The 14,857-nt window shown below is 52.7% G+C and overlaps 1 protein-coding gene across 5 annotated transcripts in view; it reads right to left on the minus strand.

Annotated features, from left to right (window-relative positions):
• Positions 1 to 14,857, minus strand: part of ZNF618 (zinc finger protein 618) — a 177,777-nt gene that overhangs the window by 60,026 nt on the left and 102,894 nt on the right. For all 5 annotated transcript variants that reach the window (XM_025888298.2, XM_025888297.2, XM_025888303.2 and 2 more), the window contains exon 3: positions 1,441 to 1,700. In XM_025888298.2, coding sequence (XP_025744083.1) covers positions 1,441 to 1,700 — 260 coding nt within the window. The remainder of the gene's footprint in view (positions 1 to 1,440; positions 1,701 to 14,857) is intronic.

The raw sequence follows: 14,857 nt of genomic DNA on the forward strand, positions 1-14,857 counted from the left end.
ATAAATAAGAAATAGGGATCAGGTTATGGAGGATCTTGATACTATGGCCTTGAGAGCTTGTTTGGAGGTTCTAAAGCAGGGGAGCACAGCTACTCATATACCCTTGACCGAAGAACGGTCCTCCTTGGCCCTACACACAGTGGGGAATCCCAAGTTTCGAAGCAGGGAGTGACATGGTCAATGACTTATTTTTGCCAAAGCCCCTGGCAGCCAGGGTGGAGGGCAGGTGAGGGCAGACAGACAGACAGGCACGGCTGTAGGTGGGATGCTACAGTGACCCAGCTGGGGCTGACAGTGCACAGAACAGCGGAGGAACAGCGAGGAAAGCGAGCCCAGGGCTGAGTCCCGACATCTGGGAAGAAGAGGCAAACGGGACTTGAGGGTAAACTCGGGGACACAGACACACGGGGAACTCCGTACGAGGCCCTGCATGCCGACATGGGACATGAGCCCAGGAGTCTGGAGGAAGTGAGCCAGAGCTGAACCAGTGAGGACAGGGAGGGGGGAGGGAGGTGGCAGCGTGTCCAAGAAACGTGGAGGACCGTGCGGATGGGGAACAGACCAGGCAAGGCCTCGATGCCCGGGTGAGGCTCGCGGACTTTATGTCACAGACCAGGGGTTGCCAACCGGTGGCCACGGAAGGCCTGTGACCCAAAGATAGGTTTTGTTTGGCAGATTTCAAAAGTCAAATTAGTCACCAACGCTTAAAGCCAAAAGAATGCACATCAAATGTCTCCCTTCTGGCACGTGGCGTGTCCAGAGATCAGCCACACAGATCCCGTCTCCCACCTGGTTACTGAGGCGGCAGAGGACCGAGCCCCGCCATATATGCGTTGGGCCTCGTGGGCATCTGAGTTTGTGACCCTGGCAGGGGTGCAGGGAGCCCCTAAGGGGAATCCCCAAGAGGGGGCAGAGAGGACTAAGAAGCTCGTTTCCACAGACCTCCTCTGAGCCTGGCCCAGCCCGGAAGGGGCCGGGGAAGGTGCCAGTCTGTCACCAATCTGATCTGCCTGGGCACCTCCTCCAAGCAGGACTCGCACTGGGAGCTGCCTTCAGGAGCCCGTGGTAAAGCCAAGGAAAAGGAAATGCAGACAGGCATTTAGCACAATAAGCAATGTGTCTGTGCTAGACCCACCTGGGGAGCATGGGAGCCCCACAGCATGAGGGATTCACCACACCTACAGAAGGTTCCAGGCATCTGACCTGAACAAAGTCTTAAAACACGGACAGAGCTTTGGCACATCAGGTGGAAAGGAAAAAGGTCCAGACTAGGACTGCACAAGCAAAAGCAAGTCTAAGGAGCCTAGGTCCTTCCCCGAGGGCAGAGGGGAGCCACCAAAGGCTCTCTTAGCCAGGGAGAGGCAGGCCTCTGCTCTGCTCTTCAGGACTCTGACCCCACGCCCCGCCCCGGTCCCAGCCCCGACCCCCTCAGGCACTCACCAAGGGTCTGCTGATTGCGGACACCACCGATCACCACGCAGATCTCAGCCGGCACATCACCTGTACCGTCCTTGCTGACCACCTTCTTCTCCTCCTTGGCCTCCCCCTGCCAGATCACCTCCTGGATGTAGTCATCAGGGAGCTCTGTCTTCACCTTCACCTCCGTCATTGTTCCCTGCTCGGCACTCAGCGAGGCCTCGGCCGGTGCGGGCTCTGGTCCCTCCACCTTGGTGCTCTTCTGGCTGCGCTTCAAGCGCTCCCTGGGAGAGAAGAGAGTCTGCTCAGTGTGGACCCCGTGTCAGCCCCCAGACCCATCTGGGAGCCCACCAACCCAGGGGGTTGCATAACGTTTAGCTACAGACCCACTTCTCCATGAATCTCACCTTGAAGCACACGGCCCCCATGGCAGCGCCTTGGGGTCTTCCTGGGAACCCAATGTGCTCAGAGGAACATAGTTTGAAAATGACTGGGCTGGTATGGCTCCAATTCCACCCATTTCACAGATAGGGAAGTTGGGACCTAAAAAGATCTAAACTCTTGTAACTGGAGTTACAGAAGACCTTCAAGGGTAGCTCTGGGTGGTTGAAATCAGTTCTTCTCAATCAATGTGCATATAAATCAGCTGAGATTGTTGGTAAAATGCAGATTCTGGTTCAGCAGGTCTGGGGTTTAGCCTGAGATTCTGCTTTTCTAACAAGCACCCAGCCAGAGCCAGAGCCACTCGTCTTTAGTCTGCACTCTGAGCAGCAAGGGTTTAAGTGATGTGTACAAAGTGCCTGGTGCTGTTCCCTTCCCTTCTTGGCAAAAGGGCTACAGATTCCATCCAAGCTCCCCCCCCGCCAACCCCCAGTTCCCATCCGACAGACGGGCAACTACAAGCCAAAAGCCTCACTCAGACCAACAGTCTGGCCTCCAGGTAGGTCTTCAAACATCCAAAGACATTCTTTAAGGCCATGAGCTCAGTGTTGAGGTGGGCAAGGCACCAGTTATGAAGCCTCCTTTATGAGGGGTCCACCGCGGCCCAGAGCAGAGCTGGGACTTGCCCAGCGCCACACACAACACTGGGAGCAGGCCACGGCACGGAGCCAGGTCCCTGCCATCTCCCGAACAGATGGTTCGGTGGGACTCTCTGTGTTATCCTAAGGGCCCCCTCAGCCTTCTGGCAGGGGGATCATCATCATCATCATCATCCCATCTCTGAGGTACAGAAGCCAAGGTGCGCAAGAAGGGGGGATCACATCACGGTCCAGCCTGGAGATGCCACCCCGTCATGTCCAGCCCTCTCCGCGGACTGCACTTTAAGGCCCAGGCTCGAGGCACACACAGGCAAAACCCACTAGCATTACCAACTAGGGCTTCGTGGAGATGCCAGGCTGGGAGGCAGAGACCCAGGTTCTGACCCTGGGTCTGCAGTGGGCTTACTGTGGGACTATGGACAAGACCTTGCTCTTCTCTGGGCTTCAGCGGCTCCATCCGTCATCAACTGCATGAGTCCGATCACATTCACGGCTCCTCTCAGCTCTGAACTTGCTCTCGGGTTGGGGGATTACGGAAACACAGGAGGAGGGTCCCAGCTAACGAGGAGGAGGGTCCCAGCTAACGAGGAGGAGGGTCCCAGCTAACGAGGAGGGAGTGAGGAGAAGGCACTGGGGGAGGTGTCATGGCCTGAACTGGGTGGGTCCCCCCACCTCCCCATTTTGTATGGTGAAGTCTTAAACCCCACCATGAGTCTAGCTGGAGACAGGGTCTTTAAGAGATAATTAAGGTTAAATAAGGTCATAAAAGTAGAACCCTAATCTGACGGGGCGGTGGCCTTAGAAGAACGGGAAGAGAGAGGTGTCTCCCCGCCATGGGAGGGCACGGAGAGAGGGTGGCTGTCTGCAAGAGGGTTTTCACCAGAAAACAACTGTGCTGGCACCCTGATCTCATACTCCCACCCTCCAGGACCATGTGACAATACATTTGTCCAAGCCACTCCATCTGCAGTCTTTCACTGTGGCAGCCCGAGCTGACTAATACATAGGCCCCAGTGGACAGCTGGAGTGAAGTGGCAGGCTGGGGGGAAACCAGCCAGGAGCCAGGGCCGTCCTGTCAACCACCTCCTTGCTGGGTGACCTCAGCCAGCTGCCTATAACCTCTGAGCCCCAGTTTTCCCATCTGCAAAACGGAGCTAACGGGACTGTCTGGGAGATTTCAACCAACTAAAAGAACACACAGCACAGCGGCTGGCCTGTAACAGCTAACGAGACATGGCCACCATCACTATTATTAAGAATGACAAACCCTACGGCATCTTGAACACTCACTAGGCCTCCTCCTGAGGTGTCTGCCACACCAGGGCTACCTGACACCGTCCAAGCATTTGCCCTTCTCCGCAGGGGGAAACATAAATCAGGATGGTTCGATCGCCTCCGTGTTCATTTCTTCTACTGACTTAACAAACCCTGAAGTCACTTCCTATGTGCCCGGGGCTGTTCTAACATACTGACTCTTTTCATCTCAGGAACAATCGAGGAGGCGGAGGCACTGAAGAGTAGAAGTAACTTGATCCAAGTCACATGGGTAGGAAGACGTGGGACCAAAACAGGATGCGGGTATCTTGGTTCTTAGCCACAGTGCACTGCAGCTGAGGGGGAAACCTGCAGAGGGAAACCTGCCCACCTGCCCCTGGGGCAGCCCCCACGTCACCCACTCTTGACCTTTTGCATTCCGAACAGACTTAGAACCAAGGTGCTAGTGGGAGAGCAGGGCTTCCTCCAAGGGGGCTATCTTGAGCTAGAGCCCCCTTGCGGACGACCAGCACCCGCTGGGAAGGGAGCAAGCCTACCTGTCCCCCACTTTAAAGTCGTCACAGGGCCAAAAGGCCTCTTAGCTCAGTGAGGCCCCAGGAGCCGCATGACCAGCAGATCTGAGAGGTTACCGGGGGGCAGCTATGGCTTTAAGGAGGGAGGACAACCTGCCAGCCAGCCACAGAAGGGGACATCCTGGGGGAAGTGGGGGAGGTCTCCCCGGCACCGGGGCACCAGAACAGAGGTGAGCGGACAGCCCGGCAGGAACAGGATGTGATGGACTCAGACGGAAGGTTCTGAAGCCGGACAGTCCCACGGCCAATTTCAACTGCTGCTCTCAAGCTGTGGGTTCTTGTTCAAGTGACTCCAATCCCCTTTCCATGCCTTAGTCTTCACACACATACAACGGGGACAAACACAGCACCTGCCCCCCAGCACTCTGATGCAGAGACAAGGCAATGTCTGCAAGGGACCTGGCCCCCGTGGGGACGTTTACACATGTCTACTGTCTCATACGGGGTGCAGGGGAGGGAAGTATGCAGAGGACGCAGGGGAAGGGCCCGACATGGTACAGACGTCATTGCAGGGGCTGTGGAGACTGTACATCAACAGGGGTTCAAATCCTATCACTATCACATCCCGGCTGGTGACCCTGAGTGAGCCTATTTCCACATCAGTGAAGTAGGGAGCGCCATGTCCACTCAAAAGGTCTTGTGAAGATCGATCGCAAAAATGTAAATCCAGGACCTCGTCTAGAGCGACTCACAGAGCAGAGATGCTCACGCTGATGGCAACAGCTGACAGTTACTGAAACAGCTGCTCCCATGCGGATGCTAATAACCAGTCCACGGGGGCAGAACTTGGGGACCCTGTCGGAGCCTGAATGCCAGCCCACAAGTCTTAGGGGGGCTGCTGGGCGGGCAGGCAGGCAGCTGAGGACTCACCCTGGCTTGGCCCTGGCTTGTCCTGATCCTGACTGCACAAAGGCTTAAGCCCCAACGACAGGGCAGATAGGCTTCCCGAACAGCAAAGAGGCTCCCTGGAGGCGAAAGGTCCAACCTGCCTGCCCTCCCCGCAACTGAGGTCACAAAGAAGGAAGGGGGACAGAACAGACGGTCTCCCCCTTTCTTCACTGTCGACCTTCGGAAGCTGAGCCTGAAGGTCTACGAGCACTTACCCGTCCCACCTGAACAGACTCAGTATCCCTTCCTGCTCTCAAGGACTCCCCTTCCCCCCATCATGATGTCCTGGTGGGAGAGAGGAATTTTTAGAATCAGACAGTCTGGGCATCCACACACCCTGCGACCTTGGGCTAGACCGCCTCTCTGAGCCTCAGTTTCCTTGTCTGTTACAAGAAGGACCGTGATCCTTGCCAGCGCAGGAGTGGGAGATGAGCCAGGGAGCAGGGCAAAGCGGATTTGCAGGGATGGCAGCTGCCATGACAATGTCACTGATGCACGATGACACCGCCTCTGGGAAGCCTTCCTTGCTTGCTCGAGGGGGAGTGAGACCCCCTTTCCGAACACCCATCTGGCCCCCAAAGGAGACTCTTATACTGGGAGCTACGGGAGCCAGCCTGTCGCCCACAGACAGTCCTTTCAACGGGACACCCCCCCCCCCAGCCTTGACGGCGCCAAGGACACTGGCAACTTCTCTTCTCCCGGCTTCATGCTTTAGATTTATAAGCCCAAATGTTGCTTTTCTCGGGTGCTTTGCATTTAATTAGGTGTCCTAATAACAATGGAATCACTGAAGTACTTATATCACTTTGAATTAGTGGTGCAGCATCTTCTAACTTCTTTTAAGAAAAAAATTTTTTTTTCATATATCATTTTTTAAAATAGAGCTCATTATTTTAATTATATCCATTTAAATGTACAGTGGAGCCCTTGGATATTCTCAGCACGAATCATTAGGTATATTAGTGAAAAAGCACTCGGAATCTATCTCCACGCTGACACTCCATAATCTATTCTATTTGTGTCGCTGTAAAATAGATTTATATATAGATAACTACAAAATAGTTGCTCAAGATATGCTATGAATTTTATATTTAACCTGAGTCACACTTCCAACATAAAAATCTAAAGTCGGGCACTAAAAGGGTATTTCTCTGTAAGTACATACCGTCTGTGACCACGGGTTACTGCTCATGCCAGAATCCCAAGAGAGAAGCCAGACCAAGTGGATCCCTGCCCAAGGACATCCCCAAGAGCGCTGACCCTTCATTAAGGCAATGGTTCTCAAAGTGTGTTCCTTGAAGGCCTCGGGGTTCCACAGCAGTGGCCCAGAAACACCCATGAGGCCCGAATAAAGAAGGTGGCGTTGAATGGGGCTCCAAGACCCCTATTCCCTCTTTGATTTTAGCCTGACGTATGTATACACAGGCTTCTTACTGACTGTCGTGGGGTATGTGATGCCCCCCCCACCCAAGATATGCCCACGTCCTAAACCCCAGAACCTATGAACGTGACCTTATTTGGAAAAGGCTCCTTGCAGACGTGTTTAATTTCGGGATCTTAAGACGAGGTCACGGTGAATTACCGAGGTGGGTCCTAAATGCAGTGACAAGGGTCCTCAGAAGAGACACACAGGGGCTATGACAGACAGAACCCCAGGGGACAGGGCAGAGAAGAGGAGAAGGCAACATGAGCACAGAGGCAGAGAATGGAACTATGCAGCAAAAAGGCAAGGAATGCTACGGCCAGAAGCTGGAGGAGGCAAAGAATAGAGTCTCCCCCCCCCGGAGCCTCCAAAACTGAGAGAGAACCAGTTTCTGGTTTAAGCTCCCCAGTTTGTTACAGCAGCCACTGGAAACTGGTGCTGTCAGACTAACCCTGGAGAACTTGCTCCATGGCGATGAGGTCTGCAAGCCGCTACGCTCCACTCCCCTCCATTTTCTTTTGCTTCCTTCTTACTCATCCCCAACGCTGCGTGTGGCCCATCTGACGTGCCCGCACACAATGCCTGGTAAAGTTTCAGAAGCAGACCTCTTCCTCTGGGTTTTACCAGATGGTTCTTCAAGTGCTTCAACCCAGCCCAGCCCATCTGGCATTCACGAGAGCCCTGGAGCCAGATGCAGAAACCAAAGCCCAACACAGGACTGGAGTCTGTTTGGTTCACATTCTACAGCCCGGCCCGAGCAAGAGGCCTGGGGCACAGCAGGAACTCAATCGACCTTAGGAATGAAGGGCATGCCCAAGGTCACACAACTTCCAGTGACCAGAAACATGTTTCTGACTCCTAGCCTGGTGCCCTTCCCACGAAGCCAGACAGCCTAAGACAGTGCAACCAAACAACATAATCAGTGGATTTGGGGCCCAAAGACAAAATGCCATTTCTGGCCACGTTGGAGGAAGAGTTCCAGGGGATGCCATGTGGCCAGGAGTCAGACAGCTTTGTTTCTGGGTGTAATTCTCCATCACTGCACCAAAAATGCTAATGATTGAAGCTCTACCAAGTCACAGTGGTTATGAAGGTTCTCAGCACACTGGACATCATCTTGCCCTTGCCTGACTCAGTTTCCCCATCCGCATGACAAGTGCGCCGGAATCTGAGGCTGTGGTAGAGGCCAGACCTCTACCCAGCAGGGTGTATGCACCTCCTTGCACAGGCTAGGGGAGCAGTGCCTCCATTTGTGCCCCAAGGCTCGGCCTGAGGACCACCCCACCTCTTGCAAAGGCTCCCGCTTACTCACCCCGGTACTTCAGCCACCTGAAACAATGTTAAGGGTGGGTGGAAAAGCTCTAATCACAGTGTGTAAATAATGACTTGGTTAACTCCCGCTAGAATAAAACTTCATTAAAAGACTCCACTCATTAGGAATGAGGGTTAAGTAGCCTCAAGCTGAGCTTAAATACACTCTCCACGAATGCATGGATGCACGAGGTGTTAAAGGAACTAACACACACCTGAGCCATGACCTCAGGGGCCGCATGCACCCTGCTGCGGAGGCTGACCGCTCACCAAGTCCTCCGAACGCTATCCCTGTGCCCACCTCCCGATCATCTAAGTGCCGCAAAGGACTCTTACCTATTGACAGGTGTCAGCAGGCCCCTCCTTGGCACTGCTTCCAAGTCCAATGAGGTACGCCTCCCCCATTCCACCAGGGCTGCTCTTCCCAAGGCCTCCCGCGACCTTCATGCTCCTAGAGCCTATGGTGCCTTCTTGTACTCGGCAACCTCGGATGATCCTCCCTGTCCCCTCTGTCCAACTCTTGGCTCCCTTTGGTTCTGTGCTCAGCTGGTGGGCCCCCTACCTTCTGCCCCCTTCTCTGTCTTCTGCTGATTCCTCTTCACCAATTCTTCACCCTTATACGCTGACATGCCCCAAGCATCCGTTCTAGAACCTCTTCCAGCTTTATCCACACTCACTCCCTAAGCGATCTCATCCAGACTCAGGCTTTTAAATATTAACGATGTGATGATGAATCCCAAATTCTGTCTCCAGCTTGGGGCTCCCCCTGATCTCCAGACCTACACACACAGCTACCGGCTAGACGCCTCCTCCTGGATGCCCAAGAAGCGCCCATATTTAACAGGCTCCAACTTGGAGCTGTTGCTACAGCCCTTCCCCCAAGTCCAGACAACAATCCTGACTCCTACCCCAGGGCTCTTCCCGCTAAACCCTGCAGTCCACACCGCCACAATCAAATAACCGCACACTTCTCGATTTCAATTAGGAGCAATTCCAACCCTCCAGCTTCTCGGGCCCAGACTCTAGAACTAACCTGTCTTCCCTCTCCCTCCGTCCATACTAATAAGTCTATCAGCAAATCCTGTCACTTGGTCCAGAATCTGACTACTCCTTACCAGCCCCTGGTCCCAGCTGCCTTCCCCGGCCTCCCGGCCTGCTGTCAACCACACAGCCAGTCTCCCGCTCCTACCCCTGCCCGACGCCCCGAAGTCAACTTTCAACACAGCACCCAGAGTGACCTTGCTAAAGCAAGCCAGGTCGTGTCACCCCAGGCCCCAAAACCCACCACAGTCCCACACCTCACCCAGAACAGCAGCCACAGCCCTGACCCCTGGGGCTCCCTGGGACACGCCCCAGGAGCCCGTTGGCCTCACCAGCTAACACGCCACCTTGTGGCCACACCAGTCTCCCTGCTGTGCCCTGAGCACATGCGCCTGGGGCCTCTGCCCTGGCTCTTTCCTCTCTGCCTGGAGTAACCTCCCCGTCCCAGCTGCCCTCACATTAGAGCTCAAACGTCCTAGGGTCCATGGAGACATCCTGGCTGCTTGATCTAAACCACCACGCGGCTCACCCCAGCCTTTCCTATCCCCTCGCCCTGTTCCCTGCTTTTACTCGTTCTGCTCACGATTCACCCTACATTTATCTACCACGTTACCGCTCATCCCCTTCACCGTCTGTCTCCCGGCTGCAACGTGAGCTCCACGAGGACAACGACTTTCTCTCGTCCATTCCCTGTTGCATCCCCACACCCACAGCTGCACCTGGCGTGGGGGAGGCCATCAGTAGGAGCCTGTTCACAGAAGGCACCGAGCAGTGAGTCTGGAAAGGCCGGTATGAGCACGGCCTTCGGGGAGTCCCTCTCTCTCCCCCTGACCCGCAAAGAACATCGATGGTTTAACCGCATCCGTTAATGTTCAGAACCTAAGATGGCAAGGCCCACCCCCTGGCCCTCAGCATCCCATGGCCCGGGGATGTTCCACGGGAGCCACATTCCCAACACTGAGGCTTATTCCAGAAGGGCCACACACTTATCTTGCTCCTCCCCAGCGGGAATTTTCTCAAATGTAACACACACTCTTCCTTCCTCCTGACATGCCAGAATAGGGTAGCCTGGGGATGCTCTGACACCAACTCTTTCTCTCCTCCGCCTTTGCTGAGATATTATTAACATGTAAAGACATGAAAGGTGAAGGTGCCCGAAGTGAGGATCTGTCCTGCAAGAGGACACCAACTCTCAAGGATGGAGTCCGGTCATGATGAATATCGCTCGGCAGATTCAGGCCCTCGGGGCCCAGGACGGGGTGCTGAGCTCCCAGGGCGGCTGCTTCTCTGACACCCATCCGGAGCCTGCAGCCTCACCCCTGTGGTTTCTGGGAATGCCCCCCTCTGCTTCTAACAGGCTCCTGTTCTGACTCTGCCCTCTGATTCCATGTGGTTGAGCGAGTCCTCCAGGCACGAAGGCTCTACCCCACTGTTCGTGTATCCCTGTGCCTGGCCCCTAGCAGCTAACATCTGCTGAACGACACACACAGAGAGCCACAAGAGGTGCATATGTCAGCATGAAGGTGGAGGTGGTTATGGCAATGATGTCGTAACAAGGGGATTGAGGACAAGAGCAGCTATGGCATCCTGAGAGGCTGTGATGTGCTTCCCCTCCGCGCCCATGCACCATCCCACTGGATGCCTGATATATGCTAGGTAGTTTTGCTTTAAGATAAGAAAACTGAGGATCAGAGACACAGAGCGACTTTTTCACGGTCACACAGCTTTCTAGTGACAGAATGGGATGCACCCAGATCTGCCTGACGCCAACAACTGGGCTTTTCATCAGTTGGATGATTTGTTTTTCCCTTCTCAAAAGGAGAGTCGATTAAAAAAAAAAAAAAACAAAATACACCTGTTGAATGAATGAACAAAATCATGACTAATCGACCAGAAACTCCCAAAAGACGGAGAACGTACATACCCCTTTGTCTCCTCCTGTATCCTCAGCATCCTGACGGCACGGGGCACATGACAGATGCTTAACACAGTAACAGAGAAATGCGATAAAACTAAGGAACGAGGGGTTCCACATCTGCTACAGAGAAAGTGCTTGGGCTTTATGCTCACTGTCGACCTCTAACTCTCCTTGACACGTTCCAAAATGGCTGCCGTGTGCAGAGGTGTCCTATGGACACAGAGTCTCCTGGTTTTAGTGACAAGGACAGGAATCGTAACAGGGATAAAAGCTGCTGCTTCCACCAGGTTGTGGAAGGACCGAGAGAGAGAACCTACAGCAAAAACCCCACTTTCCACAAACCCCGGTAACGAGGCCTTGCGTCTCTCTGTATTTACTACTCAACCCGTGTTTCAAACCTTCACATCATCACCCATGCCTTCATAACCCTCAGAATTATCTGCACTTCCATTTGTCATGTATCACTGATATATTTTAATAAATAGTCAAGTAGAAAAGATGAGATTAATAGATTAAAACTATTAACCTATTAAAGAACTCTTAACAGTCTAGAAATTCAAAATAACCTACAATGCATAAATATATCATTAGTTTGAGATAATTCTTAGGCACTTAATTTTCTTCAGTGTATGTTGTCAGTCAGCCACGACACTGGGTAATACTGCAGTTCAGAAAGGCAGCGTGAAGATTTAAATATTAAGAGTTAATTCCCTGGTTAATTTAAACCTAAAATAGAGAAAAGCAGGAGTCTTGAACGATGCTGTCAAGTCACAAACTCCAACACTTAGCAGGATGCAGCCCTCCGGGTAAAGCTGTGACCGAGGCTGTGATTTTGCTACTGTCCCCCCAGGCCATTCTGACACCCAGCGCCTCTGGCCGCTGTCTCCTTGGAATGAGAGGTAAAGAAGCTTCCCGAGAGGACCGCTCTGCTCCCATCATCCTGCCCACACTGACAACTGAGGCCCAGAGCCACCCGGCTGCTGGCCTGCCAACATGCCCCTGACCCGGTCCAGGTCCTCCTGAGGTGTCTGGGGGTGATCAACTAGAAGCCGGGCTGTTGCCAAGCTTCCTAACCTGCCTACACCCCCCTCTCCTCGCGTGTAAGCCGGGGAAGTTAAGAGGAACCACTAAGGGTTGTTTAGGAGATTCGAGGGCAGAGATGCACCTAAGGCAGCCAGCCTGGCTCCACAGACATAGTGGGCTCCATCAGTGTTAAGTTCTTTTCTCTCATCCTTACCAAGCACTTGCCAGACAAAAATGTGGAAAGTGTGGTCAAACTATGAAAAACATCGGCTCTCAGGCCATCATAGATGGAGTACTCATAAATGAACGCAGTGGGGCAATTTTGGAGCCCTATGAAAACAGAAGAAGTGGGGGGCACGGCCACCCACACCCACCCCCGTGCAGCAGTGATGAGCTACACGCACTGCAGCCAAGTTCACTGCAGGATGGGCAGGTGGGAGTGATCAGGAAGGTAGGTCTGGAGCCTACGGACATTCTGAAGCACCACACTTTGCATGGAAAGCTGGAGGAAGCACAAACTAAGGGTGAGGATCTTTCTCTTCCATAAGCAGAGCCGGACAGAGGGTGAGGCTGTAGAAGTTTCCCGAGTTGTTTTCTCAGATGAAGGGCCTCTGGCATCAAGGGCCTCCAGAAGCAGCCCGGTTGGGTCATCCTCGTTACGATTCTCAAGACCGTGTTTCTTCAGGACAAGGCAAGACTTCCAAGCGCCTTGAATGGTTAAGTACAAGGGTCCAACAACGTTCTGAATCTGCTCAAGAGCACAAGAGGGAGACTCCTGCTGGGCGCATGCACTGAGCAGAGGTTCCCTAGGGGCTCCGCTGGACCCCCCCAAGCTTGAGAGCCACAGTGCCATTTGGCAAAAACGATTCACCGGTTTTGATGTGCATTAGTTTGCCTTTCTGTGGCTGTCTCCGGAGGGCAAACCTGAGGATGTGCCTGAATTTTCAAGAGTGCGCCCTATCTGCAGAGTCTAGGTTTAACAGTAACAGATCATGCAGAGAGGAAACTCTGCCCACCCAAAAAGCACTGGCCCCCCAGAGTCAGCCTGCGATTTATGATTTTTGTGGCCCAACTTCACCCAAAGTTCGGTAAGGTGAGAATATACATTCCTGGAAATCAAATCCGAGCTCCTATAATACCAACACAAACCTAGAGTCAAGATAAAGATGCGCCCTGGCTAGAATATACCCAGAATTCTTAAATAATTGATTCTGCTAATGGCATACTGGTCACTGACTACTATCGGGCCTACTGTTACTGTGAGCTTTTGTGCAAATGAAATTAATTTGTTTAGGGTTACTTTTATTTCAGGGCTGAAAACCAAAATGCTAAACAACAAGAAGATATTCTTTAAAAAATAATTAGGCACTACATCAAAAGCTAATGATGTAATGTATGGTGATTAACAATAAAAAATTAAAAAATAATAATTAGGCAGCTGCACACACGTGGTGATCAGATTAAGTAAGAGTCCACCGTGAAAAATCTTGGCTTGAAGAACAAGACGCGGCTAGGCCCGAAGCTATCTTACTATGACCTTGGACAAGCCCATTCCTCAATTCCCTTGGGGAGGAAGGGCAGCATCGCAACCTCAGAGGGCCAATGGGGGAGACCAAGGAAGATCTGTATGTGATCCGACATGACACAGTAACCGGATTGTGGTCGGCCCTCCACCCCCACCCTCATCCCTGACTCCAGTCCTCTCTCCAGTGTCCAGCCTCGACAAGAAATCAATCGCCATCCCACTGCTATCTCCTCCTAGGAAGGGAATCTAGCATGGTGGTGATAAAAAATAAACGCTTATTGAACACCTACTGCAGGCCAGGTACTGTGCTAAGGGTATGTATATTACTATTATTATTACACTTAATCCTCACTGACAACACTATGAGTGAAGGTCTAATATCACTCCCATTTTACAGATGAGGACACTGAGGTCAGGTTAAGTAGCCCAAGGTCACACAACTAGGCAGTGGGTAGCCCCAGGAACTGAACCCAGGCAGTCTGGGTTCCTCAACACTGTGCCTGGCCCTTAGCGGGGCTAGAGAGAAGGCAAGGGAGAAATCTTGCAGACCAGCCACGGAGAAGCGTGCATTTTTGGATGGAGAACTCACACAACACTTTGCTGAACAGGATTCCTCAGACCTGAAAAGATACGGCCTTTCGGAAACTCACTTCCAAGCCAACCTTCTAAGGTCCTGCCTATCCCAAACCCTTGGCAACACCTCTTTAATCTTGCCCCTTGCAGTGTATTCACCTGGCAGCCGGTATGATCCTTTTAAAACCAAATCAATATCATGCCAGCCCTCTGCTCAAAATCCCCAGTGGCTCCCCATATCTCACACAGGGTAAAGGTCAAGATCTTGACAATAGCCTCCAAAGCCCTATCAGTCACATTAGCCTCCTTGCTGTTGCTCCAACACAATGTACACATTCCTGCCCCCAGGGCCTTTGCACCTGTTGTTCTCTGCACCTCAGTGTGTTTCTCCTAAACGACTGCTTGGCTCAGTCCCTCATTTCCTTCAGATCCATGTTCAAATGTCACCTTCTGGTGATGCATTACTCCTTCTGGCTCTCCCAATCCCCCACCCTGCTCCCCGCTCCACCCACCTCGCGGCACTGTTTATCCTATGACGTACCATACAATTTACGTATTGATCACGTCTCCTCCACTCTCACTAGACTATGAGCTCCACAAGATTTCTGTTTTGTTCAGTGCTGTATTTCCAGCACCAAGGTCAGATCCTGGCACTTAGTAGGCACTATGTATTTGTGGAATGAATGAATGAAAGAGATTGGGTCTAATCGCTCCCCCACCCTGCCCCAAATCTGACTACAAGATCCCGACTGCTTGTGAGGCGACTGGTCCACACAGCAAACAAATGAGTCCCTTAACCTCCTCTATCCCTGGTTTCCTATCTCCAAAATGAGAGAGACAGTTACTCCATTC

The sequence above is a fragment of the Callorhinus ursinus genome, unplaced genomic scaffold (genome assembly GCF_003265705.2).
Source record: "Callorhinus ursinus isolate GAN/ISIS: 27379988/994484 unplaced genomic scaffold, GSC_fseal_2.0 scaffold24, whole genome shotgun sequence".
In the NCBI taxonomy this organism is placed as follows: domain Eukaryota; kingdom Metazoa; phylum Chordata; class Mammalia; order Carnivora; family Otariidae; genus Callorhinus; species Callorhinus ursinus.